General features: G+C 40.9%; 1 protein-coding gene across 2 annotated transcripts in view; it reads right to left on the bottom strand.

Annotated features, from left to right (window-relative positions):
- Positions 1-457: 457 nt before the first annotated feature.
- The window catches only part of ldlrad2 (low density lipoprotein receptor class A domain containing 2), a 61,124-nt gene continuing 35,462 nt past the window's right edge, over positions 458-26,119 (bottom strand). The window contains exons 4-5 of one of the 2 annotated variants that reach the window (XM_072382954.1): positions 6,360-6,500; positions 458-2,935 (exon numbers count right to left, since the gene is read on the bottom strand). In XM_072382954.1, coding sequence (XP_072239055.1) covers positions 2,634-2,935; positions 6,360-6,500 — 443 coding nt within the window. In that variant the 3' untranslated portion in view covers positions 458-2,633. Of the gene's footprint in view, positions 2,936-5,680; positions 6,110-6,359; positions 6,501-26,119 lie in introns of those variants that run through there. The other variant, XM_072382955.1, reaches the window with a different exon arrangement.

The raw sequence follows: 26,119 nt of genomic DNA, 5'->3' as shown, positions 1-26,119 counted from the left end.
ACACCCTTTCCACTTTTAAGATTAGGCTTAAAACTTTTCTTTTCGATAAAGCTTACAGTTAGGGATGGCTCAGGTAATCCTGAAACATCCCATAGTTAAGCTGCTATAGGCTTAGACTGCTGGGGGACCTCATCTGTCACACCTTTCCTCACTTTGCTCTCTTTTTCCCCCTGTTTAATTTCAAAATTGATTTTATGTACATGTGACATTATTGTGGTTATTAACCTATGTTTCCCTGTTCCAACAGATATCCTTTGAATGGCGTTATGGTGTTTTTCCCCCCTCTTTTCCCTCTTTTCTGTCTTCTCAAACCCCAGCTGGTCGAGGCGGATGGCCACCCTTCCTGAGTCTGGTTCTGCCAGAGGTTTCTTCCTGTTAAAAGGGAGTCGTTCCTTTCCACAGTCGCCACAGGCACGCTCAGGACGGGAGATTGGACTGAAGACACATTTCGGTGCAATCTGTTGGTTTCCTTAGCTAGGATATTAATTTTTTGAATTAGCTCTATATGAATTAATTGGATTATGATTACAATGAATTGAATTCCAATTGGCTTGAATTGGACTATATTACTTAAGTGCCTTGAGATGACAATTGTTGTAATCTGGCGCTATATAAATAAAATTGAATTGAATTGAATTAAATCCAGGATGTATTTAAGTAGAGGGTGTGGCCCGTGTGAGCCTTTTGAAACCAGGCAGCCATTTTAGGTGAGTTGGCCTGTATGACCTTGTATTTGCTAGCATTCCAAGTCAGTGCGGTTACATGCGGGCCATCGGATCGGATTAATGGTTACATTACAATAAGACTGAGTTATTCAGCTCATGTAGACACCTTAATCTGACAAGAAATCAGATTGGGTTACTTGCGATCGAATTTAGAACCCGGGATAACTCAATCCAAATGCTTACTGAACGTGCATGTACAGGACAGTGGATCGGATCGAGCGTTCTGCACATGCTCGAGATTTTTTTCCCATGATTGTCACCCGGACATCGAAGGAGACAATATTACTGTTGTTGTCGCTGCTGTCAGAAAGAAACGAACAACGCGATGGAGAATGTACCGTTATGCATCGTGTTTTTGCCATAACCAGCTCATCACAGATGTATAGGGACGTAGCTTCATCTCGCTCTGCGTTCGCCATGTTTGTCGAATGCCTTAGTTTTGTTGTTGTTGTTGGTGAAGACGTCAACAGGAAGTGGGTCTATTAGCGATAGTTGAAATGGGTACAGCGCTACCTATCTACTGTGGTATTGCATGCTTTGTGCCAGTGATTCGATTCATTCACCGCCATATATCCAAGGATAATTACCCTCAGATAAGGAGCAGAGACCAACTGTAGCTATAATCCAGTTAATCTCATCATGTAGACCCACTGAGTGACTGTAGGACTGTTTAGGTGAGTTTGTCGGCTGAATCTGCCTGTGTGTCTTGTCCTACCTCCAACTCTGGCACCCTCTATACTTTCATTACCCCCTACCCGAACCAGGGTTTGTATCCCCACCCCGCTATGACTGGTATGCAGTTGGTGAGAGGCTGGGGTAGCTTGTGGTTGTGGAAAAAAAGATGGTTGTTGTGAGGAGCAGTGATGGCTGGCATTAGGGGAGTGACTCTGGGATGCCAGTGATCAGTCTAGCCTCCTGGAGGTGTCATGTGCCCAACTGGATGAAACACTGAAAGGAGTTTTCCGCCTGATGACATGTTCGTCAGCACTGCTCACTGGTTTATATAGAGATTATAGGGATCAAGAGGTTCTTTATTAGGTACTGAGCCAGTATTAGAAGGTTAATTGTTTATTGTTAATTTCTGAATTATTCATTGAGTCTGGTCCATTTTTTTTAGCACAAGTGTACTTTGAACTTGACCCTGCTTTATCAATTTTGAGAAATGTAACAGAACACATTTTTAATTTATTTTTTCAGTCAGTTTTGAGGTTAACCACTTCTAAATCCCCTCCAATGTACAGCACATGTGGTGGTGAGCTGCAAGTCAAATAGTTCAGAACAGTGAAGGTATGACCAGCTCTTCTCAGCCTTTCACTAGGTGGTGCTTTTTGCTTTCGTTGGTTGATTAAGTTTATGCAGGCGACATAATGAATTACAAATGAGTAACTAATTTACTGTTCCAACAGACTGTTGTCCCATAGTCTTTCAAGGAAAGAAACCAGTTTTAACATGCAGATGGACACATGAACAACAAGTGGTTGACTCAAATGTATAATTATGTGTCTCCCTATAGTCTGTGGGCCAGTATTTATTGCAAAATCTTCAGCTCTGATGTGGCTAATGTTAATTTTTCCAATGATCCTTACTTTCACTTGCCCATTTTTGGTTGCAGCCAGAAAAGGTGACACTACCTCACATTTGTATATGTTGCATGTCAGTGGACGAGGACATCTACCTTTGCTCGACAGACTGTTTCAAATAAAATAATAATATTGTGCTGAAACTAGGAGTACACCCACTTCTACCGACATCACTGCTTTTAGCTAATATCAGCATCACATACTGGACCACATCTTTCCAATTTCCACTACAAACACTTTTTCTCATGTCCATCACTGGTCATAACATCAACATAATGTACCCTCATCACGAAATACCAAAAGTGCTCAGCTGGACAGTGATTCTTCTTTACATGGCTCCTGTGGTAACATTCTCCTCAGTGCCGTTAATGCCAGCTGTGCCCTTTGACGTCCTGTTGACTGGTGTGTGTGGGGTGACTTTTGCCAATCGATGTTCCTTGCTATGGGCGCAGCTGCGAGCACAGAAATGGCAAGAGGCACAGGGTGAGTTGCAGCACGGTAAGAAGCGACAGACGCTGACACGCCACAAAAACCAGCCAGGGGACCAGCAGCACCAACAGAGCACCATGACCCCTGCCACTGCACCCAGAATGATGTAGAAAACCAACGGGAACAAGGAGGATGGCATATCTGAAGTTAAGAAGGGAAAAACAAACACAGCACATATTTAAATAGCAGCCATATTCAAATAAGTGGGAAACACACATGGTCAGTGACCTACTAGTCCAGGCAAAGTAGCTTTTCATGACAGACTAATTGTAAAATAATTTTTTGCAGCTTAGATAATTTCTATGAGGTGTCCAGAATAGCATACTAAAAGTCCTAAGAAATCCTAGTTGAGGAAATATATTAAATTCTCATTAATCCGAGATTTTTTCCCTTTACTCCTATCAAAATGAAACTTTATACAATAAAAGTACCCATGAAAAGTAATATTTTTTGTTTTACAAGTTTCTTTGAAAATTTATTTGAATATGCGAATGAGGTATAATGCCCAAAATACACCCAAACAGGCTTATTTTTTTTCCTTTACTCCTACAAAAATAAAACTTTACATAGTGAAAGTATACATGAAAAGTAACACTTTTTGTATTACAAGTTTCTTTTGAAAGTAATTTGAATATGCACATGAGCTCCACACTTATTGAATATGTCCTAATTTACAGAGGCAGATAAGTGATGGCAATGCTGCTTTTAAATTGTGTCTAACCTGAAAAGTGCCTGGCTTGGTAGTACCTACCAGGGGTATAACCTCCGCCGGTATAGTCCTCAGGGTCACGGAGGCACACAAGCCTCCCCACCACGACAAGGTAGCAACAACAGGGGAGGTTTTTCTTTTGGTGTTTTTTATTTTTTTATTTTTTAAAATCCAGCCTGGATCCTCGACCCCTTCTCTGTGGCTCTTGGTTCTGGCACCCCCTATATCAGTTCCTGGTTTGTTCTTTGCTTAGTTCTTCTCCTTGGTGCTGGGGACTTGGCGCGGGTGTCTTAGCAGATCTGTTTTGAGCTAAACGAACACAGTTTGGACAGGGTGGAGCCAATAAAATGAGACCCAGGCTGGCTGAATTTACTGCAAGATCGAAATGTTAAGAAAAACTGTAAGTGTGCGGAAATCCCGTCATCATCTTAACTTCATCACCAATAAACAACATTTGTAAAGCTATGTGTGCAAAAGTTAAAACTGTATATCCAGATATGTATTGGCACTACTGAAGTCTTGGTCATCCAGGACCATCCTGTCAGCCTGGGGAAGGGATACAGTTGGTATAATTGGTCATATTAGGTCATTAGAAAATATAATATGAAACTCACTGTAAATTATGGGGAAAATCGGGTCTAAACTGGTCCAAATTTAAAAGTGCAGACGTTGATATTTTGAACACTTGTGGCCACTAACTACCCCTTAAAACATCCATCCATCCATCCATCCATCCATCATCTGCCGCTTATCCGGGGGTCGGGTCGCGGGGGCAGCAGCTTGAGCAGAGAAACCCAGACGTCTCTGTCCCCGGCCACTTCCTCCAGCTCTTCCGGGGGGACCCCGAGGCGTTCCCAGGCCAGCCGAGAGACATAGTCTCTCCAGCGTGTCCTGGGTCTTCCCCGGGGTCTCCTCCCAGTGGGACGGGCCCTGAACACCTCCCCAGGGAGGCGTCCAGGGGGCATCCTAACCAGATGCCCGAGCCACCTCATCTGACTCCTCTCAATGCGGAGGAGCAGCGGTTCTACTCCGAGCCCCTCCCGGATGACTGAGCTTCTCACCCTATCTCTAAGGGAGAGCCCAGACACCCTGCGGAGGAAACCCATTTCGGCCGCTTGTATTCGCGATCTTGTTCTTTCGGTCACTACCCACAACTCGTGACCATAGGTGAGGATGGGAACGTAGATTGACCAGTAAGTAGAGAGCTTCACCTTCTGGCTCAGCTCCCTCTTCACAACGACGGGTCGGTGCAGAGCCCGCAACACTGCAGACGCCGCACCGATCCGCCCGTCAATCTCCCGCTCCATTCGTCCCTCACTCGTGAACAAGACCCCGAGATACTTGAACTCCTCCACTTGGGGAAGGATCTCATTCTCATTCCCTTAAAACATGTTTGAATTATTTCATCCAGCTTGGACTTGATAAGGGTCTGAGAAAGTACACCTCAAATGCCTTGCCTTGGAACGAGGTGAAAATTAAACTTTGGTGTAGGACAAAAGTGAAAACATCATTGGAAAGGCAGCTCCTGCTCCTCAGAGGTGAACTTTGAACCTTGAACCTGAGACACTTGAAGGTTTACAGAGCAGCAACAGCAGCAGCAGAAACATCATTAACTTGTGTTTCCCTGTTCCAACAGATATCCTTTGAATGGTGTTATGGTGTTTTTCCCCCTCTTTTCTGTCTGTTTAGGAGTGCGGGAAAATTAATGTATCGGATAAATTTAAGCCACTGTGATTGGTTAATGATTATGGCTGTCAACTTGTGATGTGCCAGTTCAATGAATGAGTGGTCTTTAAACTCTGCGAAGTGGAAATTGTGAGAAAAGGAAAAAGAAAAATGTAGGGACAGAAACCAGAAAGTGGAGCTCAAAAACAAAAAAAAATCATAAAGACAAATTACACAGGCTGTGCGTAATAGCTAACATGGATGGTTTTTTTTTGTTTGTTTCTTTTGTTTTTTACATTTATGCTCCCTGTGAGACAGTTCTGTGTATTAGAAAAATTATTATTTAAAAAAACACACTGGGGGATCGTGATGTATCCTAGCGACAGGATGTCAACAAATGATGTGGAAAGGAAGCGCAAAGAAGGTCTTTACAGCACAAAGACAAAGCAAGACAAGTCTGACATTTGGAGAAGTTTCTCAGTTGTCCATGAATCTCTTTATTAATAGCCTATAAAATTACATGTTTTCTCCTGCGGGACGGGAGAAGACACAAAATCAATGCATTTCTATTATTGTGCGGCATAAATTCTCAAAGTTTTGTGGGTGCGGGCGGGAGTGGACATGCACACTGCAGGAACAGCAGTAATGGTCAGATATTCAGCGGGAGCGGGATGAAGAAAACAGTCGCGCAGGGCTCTGTGTATATTAAAAGAACTTAACAAATCGCTCATAGTGTCGTATTGGTATATTAATTCAATTTCTGTACAGAGATATGTAAATTTCTTTGACATTAAAAGTATGTTTTGTTACAATTAAAGTTATACTGCAGGGATTCTTGAAGCATCATTTCATGTTTTATAAGTATGTATTCCCGGTGGCGGTGGCGTGGAAGGCTTTGAGAAAGTGGTTAGCCCCGGGGCCCATGGTGCTTTAATGCGGGCCTGTAGAAAGGGTATTGTTTTTTAATTGACTCTACATGAATGAATTTGGATTATTTTGAAATTAATTAATTGGATTTCATCGGATTATGATTACAATTAATTGAATTTCAATTGGATTGAATTGGACTATATTATTTTAAGTGCCATTTGTTGTAATTTGGCACTATATAAATAAAACTGAATTGAAAACTGAATTGAATAGTCTTTCTGATTGTTAAATGAATAAATCTTTATCTATTGTCCCACTCACCTGTTACTGACTTTGGGTTGGGAGCATTGTCTGTCATGCCACAGTTCATATGTTTCAGTACAGGCACAGTTGGTACATTCCAGGAGGGTGGAAGAGGAGTTGCAATTTGGGGCTGAGGCTCAGGAGTTAAAAGCTGACCTGCTGATGAAGGACAGATTTGGGTCAATTATTACATCATGGAATGGTGTTTTAAGACACAACCACAAATCAGAACATGTTAGAACAGTACCGAAAAGCTAAAAACACAACAAACAAATACAGTAATTCATACATTTATTTTGACTATTTAATTGCAGACCAAATATATATTTGTGTTTGTTTTTTCTTGTCAACTTCCTTTAATTTATTAATACACAGATTCTTTCTGACCTGCAACACAGGTCAGAAAGTATCTGTACAGTAAAACGTCTTCCACTTTGTATTGTTTCAATTTAATTTCACAACATTTAAAAGATGTTCTGGTACCATGTGATGAAGAGTTTCTTTCTTCTTCCAAATGCTCATTTTTCATTTCTGAATTCTCCACCCATTGTCTGCTGGGAACAGTCCAGGACTGTAGACAGACCAGTCCACTACTTGTACCCAAGGGCACCTGATTATGTTGGAAATGGGGGCGCAAACTTGGTAAGATACTTGACTTGGAAGGGAGCTTAGGGTCCCATTTTTAATAAAAACAAATTTCCATATACCATCTAACCTCTTGGCTAATGTTGAGTGGCACAGATGACACAGTGCACAGAAAAAATAGAAAACACTCCATCACTCGCAGCATCCACAGAGTCTGGATTCTTTTTTTAAAAATTTTTTTAAACACATTCTGTAGAAAATATCTTCAGATGCAAGTTTCTGCCAGATTAAAATACATGTGGACTTAAAACTGCACAATAAAATTGAGTTGATGAGTTTAGCATTTTTATTAGTGTGTTTTCAAAATTTGCTAAAGAACTTTGTTAAGCATGCTCACATCTGTACCCCTTAGAAAAATAACAGATATGCACAATTTCAGGATGGTCTTTCAGAACCCTTGAATTAGTTTTTTAATATAGGAATCTAAGATTGTTTTGAATCCGACCATAAATAATTCCCCATTGCTTTAATATTTGGCATTTCCACATCATGTAAACTCACTTTTCTTCAAGAAAATGAAAATAACAAAGAATAACGAAGAATTCAAGAGGAGAATATTTTTAAAACATTCCTGAATAGACACAAAATAGCCCAACTTAGTTAAAACTATTTCAGTAGTCTTTCCCTGAAGAACTTTCTGTCATATTTCCATAACCTGCTGCATCTCACTCTGCCCTGTCCCCCCTGAGTCTCTGCTGTGCTGTTCTCCTAACACGATTTAACAATGCTGATGGTTACACGATGCCTTAAATATGAACAGTTTGGACATTTAAACACATTAAAAGACTACATTGGCATTTCAGGACACCATTTTAGTTTGTTCACAACAGTACTAGTACTAGTACTGAAATACTCTAGTCAGAAAGAAAGATCATATTTCAAACTGAATGTAAGAAAGAACCCTCAACAGTTTCAGTATTCTAAACCTAGCAGCTACCTCATTTGGCCCTGACCTACAGCACCCTGTCTGCTGCTCTGCTTTGCTGCTCTCCTAAATGGTGGGAAAAACCATGTGAAAGAGTAGAGATACCTTCAACATGAACAATAGAGGTGTTACAACAAATTCCAAATATTTAGTTACTAAAGGCTCCTATTTGTCTAATTTAGCCGTCAGAGAAATATGACAGCATTTTCAAATGAACAATTATAAGTCTTGTTCAAAGCGACTTGCACTCATGTCCCAGGTAGGCAGGTGCCGTAAAAGGGGTCTTCCCTAAGGACCCCTACTGGAGGTAGTACCTTTCAGGGGAGGTCAAGATTTGAACTCCAGTCACCCACATGAAAGGCAGCAATCTTAGTGTCTTAGTCACTTGTGTTTCACAGTTGAAATTATTTTCTTTTTATACAGTATTTTTTTTTTGGCGTGTCCTTTGGTAAGTCTGAGAAAAAAATACATTGTTCAATGACAGTGGATCCAGAGGGATGATTTTGTCCACAAAACAAGCCAGAAGTATAAAAAGTCAATATCTTATTTAAACTGGATTGTCATTATATTGTTTTTAAAGAGAATTGTTAGAGAAATGTTTGAGCATCTAGGAAATGTAGAATTTAACAGTTAGTTATGTTATATAACTATAATATATTGGGTTAAATCTATGGATTTTTCTATGTAAATTGACCTCACTAATGTCCACAATTGAGCTTTCTTCACCATTAAATAATTTGTGTCAAATAGTTGAGCACCAAGAGGATATATGCAGGCACTGCGTTGGGGTTAAGGTTTAGATGGGTGGTCACAGGACGGGGACCCTGCACCTGGTCTCCACGCACACATTGATTCCGGAAGTGCAGTCATCCACTTTCGGTTTAATATTTTTTATTGATGTGTATACAAAAGTAACAGAGGCAGTTATATTTGTCAGTATACATTGGTGTAATCAACATGTTTGTATACACCCCTAGATTTGCATATTTTTATATTTCAAGAACAAACAATGATTGCAAAAAGGAAGCCAAATAGACTATACAATGAAAATAAATAAATAAATAATTGTAAAAGAAAGAGGGAAAAGGAAAGAGGGGGGGGGGTTATGTTGTCATTTGTTGTAGAATTTGCTCAAATTTTCCCTTCTTGAATATCTCATTTTCTCCACTTTCAAAAATGACACAGTCTCTTTGATTGAACTGCTGTTGGGTTCTGGCCCATCGTGGGATATCGGCACAGTCTGCATTGTAGTGTAAACGATAGCGGGTGCCCGTCGGGTTTTAGCATTTAGCTCCATCTTCACACCCTGTAGCTCAGACTTCACCTGAGCAGAGTTATCTGACATTTCCGTCTTTAGTTCCGTCTTATTGCCTACCATCTCTTCCCGAAGAGGTATCCGCCAGACCATCGCTGACTCCAAGTCCCTCGTTGCCGGATGCCTGGTCTTCCACCAGACCTTCTCCGGCTCCTGCGCCTTCGTCGCCTTGCCGTCCGCCAGATCGTCGTTGGCTTCAGGTACCTCTTTCCAGACCCCTACCGGAGGTAGTACCTTTCATGCAGGGGATTTGAACCCAGGTCACCCACATGAAAGGTGGCGATCTAACAACTACACTATCCAGTTTATGTTCATAGTCATAGTTTTTTGTATTCCGGCTCAGCCGCGCCTTTTGTTTGTTAACCTGTTGTCTGAATGAATCAAGCTTTATTTTATATATCTGCATCCGGGTCCTCCTTCTACACCTACCCTGACAAAAGTATCTTTTAATTGGAATCTTTTAATATGAATTTAATCAATATATGTTGGTATAAGTGCATGACGCCATAATGCACAATACAACTCTGTACTTTTTTTATTCTTAGCTTATCCAGATGACTTGCACTGAATGGAATCAGCCAGGGATGCACTGTTTGGACAGTAGCTGCTGATAGCCAGCCTCGAGCACACTTCCAGAGATACATCAGTCATGGTGGAACGGTATTTGGACTTAATAATCATATGGGAAAAGGCAGACTCGCATCAATACATGGAGCAAAATAATGCAGTGAAGGACATAGCACAGTTCCTCATGAGTAAGTTCCACAAATATGGTGACTGGTTGCAGTGAAGCCAAGTCTTCAAAGCGTTTGTCAAACTCTGACAGACAGTTCTCAATCTGCTCTGTGCAGCGCGCACTGTCAAGGTTGGTCTCAAGCTCTGATGTGAGGTTCTGGAAGTTCCCTGAATCATGACACCGTAGCTTTGAGAACAGATGTCGCATTTTTCGTTTTAAAGCATGAATTGAGCTGATCAAACTGACCAAAGTTTGGTCTTTTCCTTGCAGCTTCAAATTAAGCTCATTCAATATATTGCTCAGATGGGTTAGAAATGTTATGTTCTGCATGTTTAAGTACAAGGAGAAAGTCCTTAATCTCCGGACAGAGCTCTCGAAGTCTTTCCAGGAATTTTCCTCGACTAAGCCATCTCACGTCAGCATGTAGCAACAACTCAGAGTGGTTACGGTCAGCCTCCTCCAGATGTGTACGGAACAGCTGTCTTTTAAGTCTCATTGATACTGCTTGGTGTAGTTTTGCAGTGGTAATTGAGGGAGTAGGGGAAAACATCTTCCTCCCTGCACTTGGCAATAAATCCAATCAAGTGGCCAACCATCGCGGGCGCACCGTCCGTGGTGATGGACACCAATTTACACACTGGGAGCTGTTTTTTCTTGATAAAGTTTTTGAAAGACTGAAAAATGCTCTCTTCTTTCATGGGCAGTACTGTTAACAGCTCCTCTTTTGCGGTCATATCGGTAAAATATGGACAACTGGGCTGTGCCACTCACATCTGTTGACTCCTCTAACTGCAGTGAGAAAGTCCATAATATCCTTCAAAGATGCTGGGTCAAATCCTCCATGGCTTCAGAGCACCATGGAACTATATTTCTTGCTAGCTGGAGAGCTTTGACTGAAGATAATGTCTGGTTTGTTTTAAAGTCTCGGAAAAACGCGTTAGTAGCTTCAATGAATGCCTCTTTTATCACCTCTCCATCTTGGAAGGACTTTTTGTGCTTAATGATTAAGTGACTGGTGGTTGCTTTTGCTTTTGTGGCCAGCTGTGAGAAAAAGGACTGCTGGAAGTTTAGTTCCTTCACCTTACTCTTTCCCAGCTTGCTTTTCGGAGGTTAGTCAATGTCGTATGTAACCCACATGTAAATTATGGTTATGATAAACAGCACAAAAGCTTCAGTAAATGTGATACAAGTGTTCATTTTAGCAGTTAGGTTTTGTTCTGGTAAACAAAATCAGCAATTTAAAAGGTTAATTCCTCTGAAAGAGCATGTGTAGGTCTTAGCCAATGAGCTGCTGCAAAACGGTGCATTGTCCCGTCCACCACTTCCGTCTCAGGGAGCAGGCCTTTCTCTCCCCCTTTTTCGCAGTGAATTCTGAGCAAGCTGAAAACGGAGACGGAGATTCATAGAAAAAGGTGCAAAAAGGATGTGTAATGAAGGGTTAGCGCTCATTTGCTGATGCTGAGTGATGTTTACATACTTTAACGACAAAACCGATGCACTAAGCTAAGAAATGTTCATTCGTTCTGGTTCTTTCTGTACTTTTAGCCAAAAGAGGTTCAAAGGTTCCAGGCAGCGCCATTTTGTGTTTCTGCCTTGTCCTCTTGTGAGATTGGTGAGCAATTCAATCCACAAGTTTGTGGTTTACACAATGTTTGCACTTTTGGTATGTTAATGTGAAGCACATAGTTATAAAAAAAAATAATTGAGGAGAATATTTACAGTGTTTTATTGAAGTAACATTTTATTTTTGCTGATAAATTGAGGCATGTTCTATTGTTATTTTGCCAAAAGTGTGATTTAATTATATGTAAATGTAAAGAAGAAAAATTTGCATTAGACAATGCATAAATTACATTTTGCACTATTTTATCTTAATTGTTAATGTGGGTAATGTTAGAAACAGTGTTTTATATGATAAAAAACTGAAATGAAATTATTTGAAGACTTAGTGTGTCTATGACACTGTGTTGACAGGTCAGGTCCCCCCCCCCCCCCCCCTTGTTGGGTGGATGGAACGTTGATGGTGAGCCAATCGCATGGATGAACTGGTCAATAACTTCTACTGCACAGTGCAGTGTGGTAGGCCAACTGCAACAAAAAACAGATCCTTCCCCTCCATAGTACACTTGCTGCCCCTTTCATACCCACACACTCCACTTGGACTTTTGGACGTTTTATTTGGAACTTTTAAGGACTTTACTCACCTTCACTCGCAGGAAGTGGACTTGGGGCGGGCTGGTGGAAAACACTTTCAAATCCAGGGTTTTGTTGTAGTGAAATGTTCTGATCCATGTATTGTGAAGTCTGTGTTGAAATTTAAATTGTTGTTTTGGAATAAGCCTGATCTGTAGATTTAGAAGGGTGCACCCAGGTAATATTTTTATAGTAATTCCTTGATTATAAAAATAAAGGTGATAGACTGTTGGTACAGAAAAGGATTTTCTATTTGAAATATTTATTTTATTTTATTTACAACTTTCTTTGAAAAAAAATACAGGCCAGAAGTTTCACAAATTTAAGCTTTTGTCCGAGTCTCATTTTCTTCATTTCTCCTGAACCTATGGCCCGAGCATTTAGGTTTCTTTATATTAATTTTTGGTAAAGTCTAACCTAGGTAGGAAATTGTCTTTTAGTAACAGCAGAGTTACAAGTGGCGAGTTTGCCAGCCAGGAGATATTGTGGAACTGCATGAGACTCATTTTGTTAAACATTACAAGAATAAGAACAATCAAAAACAAAGTAAGAAAAAAAATGCAAATTGTATCTAAAGAGCCATTTAAAATCCCTAACACAGTCATCATAAAAGGACTTGCCAACAGTGATACTGACAAAGAAGTTGCTACTTACCTGCTGAAACATGGCTCCATTAACTGCCACATCTGCATAGATGATCCACAGTCAGAGTTTCACCAGCAGATGATAGCAGAGTCCAGTCATGTGAGTGCAATGGATACATTAAGACGCCTTTTACCTGTAAGCTTCAAAAGCTCTGCTCAACCTGAAATCACGTTTGAAATCGAAAGAGTCTATCTGAGGTGTATGCAGCAAATGCAAGAAATGTCGCCAGAACATATGTGAAACAGCTATCGGAAATGGCCGATCTGAGTGGACACTCACTGGAGTTGAAGTCCTCATAAATGACCCAGCCGTTTCTGACTTGAACTACACTCAGAGAGTACTTGACAGCCTGTTACCTCCTGTTACAGATCTCACAAAGCATTTAGGCCCACATGCTAAACCCTCTGAGTACCTGAAAGTGCTAAATTCTGCTTTTGGAGCTGTCGAAAATGGGTGTGTCCCCTGGGGTTCTGGGAATTTAACAGGATGCCCCAGGGGATCACCAATGCACCCTCCACATTCCAAAAGCTCATGGAGCGGTGTATGGGCCCAAGACCCTTTTAAAGAGGTTCTAGTTTATTGACAACCTCATCATCTTCTCGTCATCCCTCGAAGAACATGAGCAGCGCTTAAAGACAGTGCTGTTGAGATTAAAAGAGTTTTGACTGAAACTGGCACCGGAAAAATGTAAATTTTTTCAGAGCTCCGTCAAGTATCTTGGCCATATAGTATCAGAGCGTAGTGTCGAAACGGATACAGAGAAAGTTAAAGCCCTTACAACTTGGCCCATCCCAACCAACTTCAAAGAGCTAAGGTCATTCCTGGGCTTTGCCAAGTATTACCGACATTTCATCCAGGGCTACTCCAACATCGTGAGGCCCTTAAATGAGCTAACTGATGGTTACCCGCCAGGAAAGGGAAGAAGAAGCCCACAAAGCAACAGAGCTCTGTATACCACAATCCAAAAGAGCCATTTGGTCAAAGGTAGACTCAACAGTGTCAAGAGGCCTTTGAACAGATCATCTGTAAGCTTACCTCAGCCCCAGTGTTGGGTTTTACTAATGTCAAATTCCCGTATATCCGCCACACAGATGCTAGCATCATTGACTTGGGTGCAGTCTTATATCAACTTCAACTTCAGGATCAGCAGTTGAGGGCCATAGCATTCGCTAGCAGAGGACTTTTAAAAAAGTGAAATGAAATATCTGGCCCACAAGCTGGAATTCTTGGCCCTTAAATGGGCCATCACCAAAAAGCTCTCAGATTACCTGTTACCTGTGTGGTGCTGATTTTATGGTAGTGACGGACAGTAATCCATTTACATATATTTTAACGTCTGCCAGACTAGACGCAACGAATTACCGATGGCTCTCAGCCCTGTCCACTTTTTCGTTCCAGCTCCAATGCCGGGCTGGTAAGCAGAATGTTGATGCGGATGCATTATCACAACGCTCTCATGGTAGTCCAGGTGATGATCCAATATCACAGAAAGAAAGTGAAAGAATCACACAATTTGTTCTTACTCACCTTAGCGACAATGACGCTGACACAGTCTCTAGCAAAGTCATACAGGCCATCTGTGATAAGCACACAGTTGCTCTTGTGAGTCTGGATCCAGAGTCACTTACCTGTCCAGGTGTAGCCTTGATTGAGTCTCTAGAGCTACATACGAAAGCTATCCCTGACAGCTTGGAGGTAGAACAGGTAGATGGTTTTCCTACTGTCCCATCTTTTACAGATGATGAGCTCATTCAGAAACAGAGGTTAGATCCTGCTCTTAATACTGTAATCACTCAGTTAGAAACTGGTCAGACTCCACTTCCCAGTCTTAGAGCAGAACTGCCCGAGCTCCCTTTGTTGCTCCATGAACTTAATCATTTCGAACTTCAAAATGGGATCCTCTATCGCAAAAGACAAACTGGTCCAGACATCTCTCTGCAACTCGTGCTCCCCGAGGAGCTGAGATCAATTGCTCTCCGACATCTCCACAATGACATGGGGCACCTAAGAGTGGATTACACAATTGATTTAGTCAGGACCAGGTTTTATTGGCCTAAGATGCATGTGTCAGTGGAGAAAATTATCAGTATGGGTGAGCAATGTGTCTGCCGGAAGTAGAGACCTGAAAAGGCAGCCCCCTCATAAACATACAGACAAGTAGGCCTCTTGAGTTAGTATGTATAGATTATCTATCTATTGAGCCAGAACAGTCCAACATTTTACAAAGTTTGCTGTGGCTGTCCCTCCAACCAATCAGTGAGCTCGTACTGTCGCAAAGGCCCTCTGAGAGAACCTTAGTGTTCATTATGGTGTCCCAGATAGACTTTTAAATTACCTTTCGAATCGAAGACGACAAGTGAACTGTGTGAGATTATTGGCATGAAAAAGATACGCACAACACCATATCACTCCAGAGCCAACCCTGTTGAGAGATTCAATAGGACGCTCCTTCAAATGCTTGGTACATTGAGTGACGATGAAAAGTTGCATTGGAAAGAACATGTAAAACCTCTGGTACATGCATATAATTGTACCATGACGTGACAGCCTTTTCGCTCTATGAACTAATGTTTGGGAGGCAACTAAGGCTACCCATTGATCTTGCATTCGGATTGACTGTTAACACTCAGAAGAAATCACACTCACAATATGTCAGTGATTTAAAACAAAGATTGGAGGAAAGTTTCAAAATTGCCACCTCAAACGCACAAAAGGGTGCAGAACACAATAAGACACGTTTTGACAAACAAGTGGTTGAGTCAACCCTTGATGTGGGCAACAGAGTCCTTGTACGGAATGTTAATCTAAGAGGAAAGCATAAGTTGGCAAACAGATGGGAGGATGATGTTTATATGGTTCTGAGGAAAGCAGGTGAACTACAAGTATATACAGTTAAACCGGAAGGGGGGGAGAGATCAGTCAGAACATTACACCAAGACTTGCTCCTCCCTTGTAATATCATACCTACCACAGACCCAGCAGAAAAGAACTCCCAAAAGCCTCAGACTATACGGAAGAGGCGAACTGTTGTTCAGGGAGATGAGGATGACTTACCAATACCTACCTGGTTACCCGTGTCCTCTTCCACTTCTGATAAACCACCTGAAGCGTTGCCAACTCTCCCTGTGCCTAGTGCTGAAAGTGAACCTGAACAAGTCAGTCACCCTGTTGACAATTCAATGGAATGTGAAAATCTAACCAAAGGAGACAAACAAATGGAGGTAATTAAGGAGAATGAAAACCTACCTGATCATATGGACTTACTTGAACCTTGCTCTCTGGAAAATGACATTAATTTTGATGAGCCTGTGGAAAAAAACTCACACTAGTGGACAAATACTCCTCAATGATACTGTGACATCCTCAGTGTCCCAATGAGCAAAAAACAGTTATAACTGAACAACCGAGTTCACTTGATTCACAGAATACCTCTCAAGAAAGTCAAAACGTCCCTCGTAGATCTCAAAGGTCACATGAGAGACCACATCGGTTGCAGTATTCAACGTTGGGCAACCCCTTACTATATGTTGTTAATGCAGTATTTAATAGTCTAAATGAAGCTGTTGCAAGCTCTATGCAACAACTTAGAATTTAACGTTTAGATGCACAGGGACTTGCATACCTTCAAAGTGGGGAGGGTGTATTTTTCATAACAGCAGAGTTACAGGTAGTTTTTATGATCAGTCTGAAAATGCCGCTCCACATTTCCCTTCTTCAGAATAGCAAAGGTAGACTGACAGATGTGGCAAATGCACTTCAAATATGTAAATGTAAAAGAAAAGTCATGCTCCCATTCCGTATGGGTAGGTTTTGGTCTCTTACTTGGGTCAGGTCCCCCACTCATTTCTATACCCTTTCTTAAGTTCAGTAGAATTAAACTGCAGGTTAACTGGGCGACTCACATGCGTGGTTAAAAAAAAAAACAGATGTCAGGCTGGCTGCCCTAGGTGTCAATCAAGTGAAAAAAGTCATAGTACGTGTCGGAGCCAATATGAGCTTTTGTTGATTCTAAAATGTTCTTTTTCTTCTCATTAGTGTGTGTGAGAATGAATGAATGGAGTGACTGTATAGCTCCATCTGGTGGGCACCACAGGAGAGGGTGGAGCCAGAGAAGGCCATAATTCCCAGCAGGGCAGCATCTAGTGGGGTCTGAGGAAGGCAACAGGTTTTTTGAACGTGCTCCTGTACTCTACCTGCAACTCTGCTGTCACTTTGATTATTGGTTATTTTTAGTTGAAAGGTCATATATGTATGTAACATATATACAATAAATGGTCACTGGGACTAACTGGATCACATGTCGCATCTGTTAATATCTCAACTGCACGAGTCAAACCTTACTTTAACACAGCCACGAACTGGAAACAAAGGAGTTATTGGAATTGCTTGAACAGTGTGCATTTTTTATGCCATGTGAGCTACCCACACTACCATTTGACGAGTCGATTGCGATTGACGAGTAGATTGCGATTGACGTATTTGGCACTCCTGCTCCAGTAGATCTGGAGACCCCGCACTGAGTGATGGGGGGTGGGTGGCTGGAGTAATACATTCAAGTAGGCAGTTCTTAGGCCTTGATGTCTGATGTCAATTTTTAATACTATTGTTTCAATGAAATGTTTTTAACATTTTTTAGTCCCACATGCAAACTGAATCATGGAGAAAGAATAGAAATGAACATTGTGGTCTTGGCAGTAGCATGGCATTCTCTGCAAGAGACCTGCTCTATGAAGTTTCTACACTGTAAAGAATTTCACTGTAAAATAACAGTAAAATACTGGCCTCCCTGCTGCCAGTTATTTATTTTAACAGTTTTACTGTTTTTTGGATTACAGTACATGACAGTCAGAGAACTGTGGGTTATGGTAATTTTACAGTATATCCCAATGTGTTATAAAATCTGCTATTTTTGCATTCATATAAATCCTCACCAATTTGAAGTATGTAGGACTTTTCAAACACCCAGCCTACCACATTCTTCCCGACAGCCAGTCAACATACTGAAGTCCTACAATAAACACACAGCTTGACTTTTAATAACGTCTTGCCTTGTAGTGCTTAGAGTGGATCAGAAACACATTCAACAACAACATGCATTCATCACTGTTCATCTGTCTGTGCTCAACTGAAGAAAAGTAGTAGGTTAAGCTTGCGAAGGACACAGAAGAGGAGAGTAGCAAAAAGTGGACAGTACAAGGAGCACTTACTCTGACGCCAATCTCCTCTGACATTTTCAAGAACCAAAAACCAGAACTCACAAAGCAGAGCACTAACTCTAACTCTGTTTCCTGGAACCGACAGTACAAAGCACTCACCTTAAACTTGTTCAGCTGATATTTAATTTCACTTAATAACTTATTTCATTTTATAACTTCTACCAAACCGTCTGAGCTGTGTCTGCCTCAGTTTCTATCTTCAACATAGGGTTTCTATACATGCTGGCTCAGTGAAGAGAGTGCTGGTAAGAAATTCTTTAGGTATGGCTGTGCCACATTCAGTGATTGTCAAACGTTTTAAAATTAGTTAATGCAAAAAAGTCAAGTAAGATATTTCTACTTAAAAGGTTATACATTCAACAATTACTTTATTCCATTATGAAATAACACTACAACACTGACCAATACCAGAACATCTTAATTTAGTAACTCACACCGCTCCTGTATTTCACTGTAGCCAGCACCATCACCAGCTCACAGTGGGTGGAAATGTCCGTCGTCTCGTCTGCTTGAATGGCGACAAAATTGGCGTTCTTCACTTCTTCCTGAATATAACTCCTCACCACGGACAACTTACATACAAACAGCTCGTTGTGGACTGTCTTCAATGTCCCCTTAAACACAGTCGTCGTCTTCAGGTGCTCCTCCAGCACGTTATCCAGGGAGGCAAGTCAGACAAGTCTGTCTCATCATGTCCACGCAAGGGCAACCACAAAACTTCACACAATCAATTGTTTTTATCCACCTCCTCGTTGTGCTTCCTCACCGCAAGCCTGTTACTGCCATCTGGCTGCATATCGATGTTCTGCTGTCCTAATATGGCTAGCTTCTCGGAGTTATTCATGTGTGTGCTGGTGTTCTGGTGTGTCTTTATTTTCTCAGAAAGATGTTTCATATCCCTTACTCCTGTAACTGTCCAGGTGGGATCTGTCCCAGTCGTTTTAAAAAGCATACATGTAAACCAAAATAAAGCGTTGAATGGCTGCATCCAGCTAGCCAAGCCTTTCTGATGTACCAGTAAGGAGAGAAGCCTCTCACGTACAGCTTTCCCTTCTCGCTTGTTGGCTGTTTCCGACGTCAGGTTGATCTGGGCCCAACTCTTTTACCCGAGCTTCTCCATCAAAGTTCTCCTCTCAAATGGGTCTTGAAGGAGGTCTTATGGAGTTAGGACTCGGTCTTATCGGGTTATCATTTTGCTTGCTGTCATGTAGAAAAATGGCGCCTGTTGAGAGCAATAATCATAGACATATAAAGAATAGACGCCGCATCGGCCACTACTGCCTATTGGCACTGACGAGCCGTGGGACCGCCATCTTTGACCGGTCACCCGCTGCACTCAGTGTAATCTGTCTGGCAGGCACAAAGAAGTGTCAGCGCATTAAATCAATCATAACTTGCTGAATACAAAACTGATTTTCACGGGGGTTTTTTTCTGCAAACATCATACATGTCGGCGTGATACCAGACACATGATTTGGCGTATTTTAATATTTATCGTAGGCTTAACAGTAATAGAATATTCTGGTATGTCATATGTTATGAATGATAGGTAGGCTATTTTGCAAAAGACACAAGATATATAATCTAATATAAATCAAATCAAATTTTATTTATATGGCACCTTTCCTATTTTAAAAGCAACACAAAGTGTCTCACAGAGGCTAAAAACAATGATAGAATATACCAACCCGCACCCCCATAAATACTCAGAGACATACAGACACACACACACACACACATACAAGCTCAGACCCACTGCACTTATTTGAGAGAGACATGGCCGGGCACCGAGACCTAAGGCAAGGAAAAAGCCTCCCTTGGGGGCCGACCACACTGAGAGGGCTCCCGGCCCACGACTACAGGGAGCGCCGCCACAGAGACAGCCCCGACCCGGACAAGAGGCCCCACACCAAGGTGCAGAGCCCTCCAGCCACCCGGGGCAGAGCTGGTAAAAGTTGATATGGTAAAAGGGTAATATACCCTAAGATAAATAAGAAGGCTCAAGACCGTTAAGACATCTGAAAACGAGTAAAAGAACCTTAAAATTGATCCTGAAACGTACGGGGAGCCAATGGAGCGTTTTAACACTGGTGTAATGTGCTCCCGCCCTCTGGTCCTCGCCAGCACTCATGCGGCGGAATTCTGCAGTAGCTGAAGATTAGAGATACTATTTTTTGGAAGACCAAAGAGCAGGACATTACAGTTATCTAAACAACAAAAGATAACAGCATGCATCAGCACCTCCGTGCTGGCCTGAGAGAGAAACAGGCGGACTCTGGCTATATTCTTAAGATGGTAAAACCTGTCTTTGTTCTGTTTTTGACATGTGGAATAAAACTAAGCTCAGAGTTAAAACTCACGCCCAAATCTCTTACAGTTTTTGATGGTTTAAGATCTTTTTGTTAAAAGATCATTTTGTTAAAAGTTTCTCTCTCTGGCCTTCAGACTAAAACCTCGGTTTTGTCCTGGTTGAGCTGTAGGAAATTTGCTGCCATGCATGACTTGATATCTAAAATGCAGTTAAAAAGGGCATCAAGTGGCCCTGTGTCATCAAGAGACACGGCAATGTACAGTTGCGTATCGTCAGCATAATTATGAAAGCTGATACCGTGCCTCCTGATGACATCCCCTAAGGGGAAGCATGTAAAGATTAAATAGCATTGGACCTAAAATTGACCCCTGGGGAACCACACACTTGATCTCATGGGTTCCTGAAGAACATGTATCCATACTTACAAAGAAGTGTCGATCTGTGTGGTAGGAACCAAACCAGTTATAAACAGTACGCATAAACATATATAAAAACACTAATATATGATAGAGAAGCAGAAGCAGATTGTGTACTACTCAGCTATTTTAATAAGTTGAAAAATGAAGAAATAATACATTATACATACATAAATAAGATGAAACACAACAGGCAGAAGTTATATATCAGAAAAAAATCTATACCCACATATATCGGAAAAAAATAAAATCTATATCTATATGAAGATTCATTCAAATCAGTTTTATTGGCATGAATGGTATCAACCATTGTTGCCGAAAGTAAAACATACTGAAATAAAAGAAAGAAGCAAATAAACAGCATGAAGTGGTCAAAATTGGTTTTACGCATGCCTATGTGCGTCTGGCACATGCGTCTTCGGGCTCTCCCACGTTGGTTTGTGGATGAAAGCTATATGTTCAGCTGTAATGTCATGACCAGTTAGGTCTTTAAGATATCAACAGGCTGTATAAAGCCTTGCGCAACGGCTGTGTGTTTGTGCCAAATGCGCAAAGCCCATCCGCGCTTCCCAAAATTGGAGCGAGTACTCATAAATCATGTGAATAACATGAATAAACGTTTTTACTGCATTTTGTTGTGTTTTATACGTTCTATGCTGTCATTTCTCTCTTCTCCTATTGGCAAAGCAAGGCAGAGTGCTCGCAGTAGCCTGTGTCCTGTGCAGTAGCCGTGATATCTGTAATTGCAATTATTACTTTTGCATATGATGACAGCGTGCAAAAGACGCATGGGCTCTGTGGAGAGCTCCGCTCCAGCTGGCTGCTGTGACAGGTCACTGACACTGTATTTCTGCTTAATCAGTTTCAGTCTCGCCAGAGTTACATTCATATATGTATTTTTATATTTGAAATTTCAGGGGATTTTGATAATAGATTAGAAGTTTGTTTGAGTTTGTGCGCCAAACTTTAGGGCGTATTTGCGCCGGCATATCATTAGTGCAAAATGTTTTGGGTAAAAAATAGGCTATTAAAAGGAACTGTCGGAATGGCGGTATGTTTAAAAAAAAACAAAAAAACATACCGCCATTCCGACCATAGGAGGAAAAAAGTGTCGGAATGATGGGACGTTTGATAAAAAATTAAGTGTCGCCATTCCGACAATTGGAGACCCATGTCGGAATGGCGACACTTAATTTTTTAAAGATGTCGGAATGGCAGCATGTAACCGGCTGCAGCTACCCTTACTCGTTGAGAGTCTAACTCGCTATATGCATGGAATGTCAATAACTTCTGCTAAAATATAAGCCAGCTTGCTAACTTCCGGTGTAACGTCACTTGTCATTTTGGCGGCATATTCCTCACTTCCTCACTGTCCTCATACTCATCTTGTGAGGTAGTTATAAACCAATATATATATTTTAATTGTGGAATAGCTTGGTGTATCAGTTCATTAGAATGAAAAGGTCATTTAAATTTCAGCGTCGTGAGGGGACACCAGCTGAGCACTGTTGCGTCCCTCTGTGTACAACTTCAGCCAAATTTAACTTGGCCGTAAGTTTTTACACTTTTCCCTCCGACGACCAACAAAGAAAGAAATGGATCATAAACACAAGACAAGATAACCTTGCCATATCACATCATACTCGTGTGTGTAGTCGACACTTTGTGTCAGAAGAGGTCACCGAACCGGCTGAAGTAGGAGGGAGGCGTAGGCTGAAGCCAGGTGCCATACCTGTATTGTTCCCTTGGAACAGTTACAGTCTTGGAGTGAGAACGCTTGCGGTTTGGGAGCGGAGAGAGAGACCTGAGGGTGTGGAGACTGCTGACCCTATATGTGCCAACGACAACGACTTCTGCACAGCTCCGGACCCTGCGTGTGTTGACTTGGTTCTCAGTGAAAACGAAAGTCTTCGTGACAAAATCGAGGTCAATATGGTGATCAATGCATTTTCTTATCTCATCAATATTATGATCATATATACATATATAGTTTGCGTAATGTGTGGCCTCTATCAAAAATATCTGTTATTGTTACATGGATTTATTGATTAAGAATGCATTTATTCTATCGTTTTCAATTGGCTCTATATGAATTAATTGGATTATGATTACAATGAATTGAATTCCAATTGGCTTGAATTGGACTATATTATTCAAGATGACAATTGTAATTTGGCGCTATATAAATAAAACTGAATTGAACTGAATTGAATTTATATCTCTATACTTCACAGAGGATCCTGTACTTTTTCCTTTTTTCCCCAGTGTCACTCTTTTCAGTGAATAAACCTAAGGTTATCTATAAAAAGTTGTTTATCTTCATTGATGGTTTTAACTGCCTGTTACAAACTGCTGAGAAAGGCTGTAGCATAAATAAAGAGACACACTGTCTTTGGCTCAGTAGTATGGGTTTATCAGAAGTAGAGGTTTCAGTATCTAAAAATATACAAAAAGCAAAAACAAGACTGTGCCATGGGAATTTCATAGGGGAAAGGGCCCAGGTGTATTTCATAACACAGGTACTGCATGAAAGCAAGGAAACAATGACAGCAAAGAGCCCACAGGCCATGCCAAAATCACAGGGGTTTGTTACACTGTTGACACACACTCCCCCAGTCATACATATTTTAACACTGAAATTAGCAAGCACTAAGGTTGAAAGCAAATTATATATATATAATATTAAAAGAAATACAAATAAAATAAAATATATACATAGATATAAATAATACAATTGCAGATTACAAATATCCAACATGTAAAACAGAAATCCTGGAGCCATTTAAGCCAAGAGCATGAGTAGGTAAAAGTAGAAGTAATCAATCTTCTGTTTGATTGACTCCCCCATCTCTGGATACTCTCTGAATGAACATGTCATCTTCAGCATAGACGACAAAGTCACACCACTCCAAACCAGTGATGAGTAGTTGGCCCTGTAGCTGCCAGTAGTATGAGTGAGATTGTTTGAGCTGGAGCACTCCATCGGAAACCGTAAGGTAGGCACAAACACATAGCTTCTCACATTTGGGCACTTCACTTCCAGCAGTCCAAACACAGGTTGAGCTTTAGGGTCCCTCACCAACCCATCTGGTGATGAGCCGAGCCAGGGTGCATTGGGGTGGATGATAAAACCACAAGGGTAGTGATTTATCTGCTTAACAAAGCAGTAGTCTTCCACTGCTTTGGGCTCCATCTGAAAGCCCCTCTTCATTTCTGCACTCTGATAGCCGCAAAATTCTCAGAGCCAGGCTCTCTGCCGAGGATTGTCCTCTCACATGACAAACCATGACAAAGAAATACATGCACATATACAAACAACGTAAGTATTTAAATGACATAAAAACAAAATGTGCTGATGGTCATATCACAAAGTTTACAGTTACCTGAATCTAAAAGAAGTCACACGTGACTTTCTTAATAGATGCCATTTCTTCACTGTGCTTTGCTGTCTTGTGCTGGTCTCAATTTGGTGTTCCATGGCATCTGTTGTTGAAAGATAATTCATGTGTAGCTGTTGATGTAGCTTAACACAAAGCAGCACTCTGAGGGCCCCAGACAGTAGCCATCAAGGGGTAAAGATGGTCGTGGTGGTGCATCAGTAAGTGGACATGTTTTTGGTGGACTCCATGCTGGAAGGTGATAGGAGAGAACACTTCCTTCTTGGACTTTTCCAAAGGCACTGTCCACCAAGGGTACTACTCCTGCTATTCCCATTGTTGTTATAAATAGAGCAGTTTCCCTTGACATATCTTGGTAAATCTCATTCATCTGCAGAACTGACATGTCTGGTAGATCACAGACTCCTTTGTACAAGTTGCTGCTGAAACATGCACATAACTGAAGTTAGGTAATAATATACTGTTTATTATTATCATAAATAAATTATTTCCATGTGATATTCTGCTTAAGTGCTGTGTAGCTCTACATAACAGGGATAGTGTGTGTGTGTGTATGTGTGTGTACGCGTTTGTACATGTGTTTTCACAGGACAATTGGTCAGAATACACACCACACTAGAAGAACATTTTGTATTAACAGGACAGGAGCAGTGTCCAGCTAATTTCGAAAAAAAGTTATATAACTGTAGAATGGTTTCTATTGGTCCATTAACCCTAAAAATGCAAAAAAAAAGATGTCCGTTTAATACATATAAAACTGATTTTGTGTACAATCTGTGTATCACCACAGCGACCCCAGAGGCAGGTTGTGTATTAGCAAGACCTCATGAATATTCACACAGTTTCTTATACTGATTGGCTGTCTGCTGGAAGGTTCTTCTAATTATTACACTGTCCTAATTCACGTGTCGCTATTTACACTGGGGATGAATTGGCAATATGATTACTCTCTATGCTATGAAACGGAAGATTTTATAAAGGTTCGCTGGGTGCTTAAATCCAACCTTTTGTCCAACCTTGAAATTTATATGACACCTAAAAATATGCACAAATAAATGTACATTTTGATCACATATTATTATTTTGAAATATGAATAATGCATGTCTGTGATAAGTGCATGGATGGCAAGAAATGTAACCCTTAAAAGAGCAATCTTTTCACCACACTCTATTTTTGTGCTCCACTGCTGCCATTTTGTTGACTACGTCATTGAGAGAATGAAAAGTGCATATTCAAGCCCAGATCAAATAGAAGAGGTCATTACTTTTTCAAATTCTTAATACATTAATCTATTCATTCTGTATGCAAGACATGTCCATCTTATTAAAATGTAATAAATAAATGTTGAACATGGCTTTCTACAAGTACTTGACCAGTATTTAAAGGAAAGACTTCTAAACTGTGATAAAAAAAATAATAGGAATCATAAATTACATTCTTAAAGCCACAATAGAGCAGATAACACCTTCTCGCCAATCGAGACTATCACAGTATGATGGAAAGATTGATAAAAAACCAACAGGATTTGGGTATGAAGTGAAAAAAAGGACTTCCATTACTTCCAGCTAAGCATGTTTCTGTATAGCTTTCAAACTTCTCTGAGTTTTTATCTGCTCACTCTGTTGATTACTTGGCTGAGGATGTCTTTTGTGGATTTGAACCTCAGTGATTCTTTATGCAAAACTTAACAAATGCATGGGGTGTCTAAAAATACGTTTTCACAATTGTATAATCTGATTGTTCCAGAACAGCTTGAAAAATTAAAAATGCTCATGAAGTTAAGACAGCAGTGGACTTGACTTGAGCAGATTAGTACATGTTGACCAGGAATGTAGGGTTTGTGCAGAAATGGAGGCAAATGTCATGGGTTTTATCAAGCAGGTGAACAGTAGAGTGAAGGAGCCAGTCCTCTTCACGGTAAGCCAGAGGCTATGCACAGCCAGTACAGTACATTCCAGTAAACTCTGTCACTAATGT

The sequence above is a fragment of the Leuresthes tenuis genome, unplaced genomic scaffold (genome assembly GCF_036924035.1).
Source record: "Leuresthes tenuis unplaced genomic scaffold, fLeuTen1.0.hap1 SCAF_3, whole genome shotgun sequence".
Lineage (NCBI taxonomy): Eukaryota > Metazoa > Chordata > Actinopteri > Atheriniformes > Atherinopsidae > Leuresthes > Leuresthes tenuis.
Note: the sequence above shows the minus strand (reverse complement) of the source record. Positions and strands in the feature narration are given on the sequence as shown.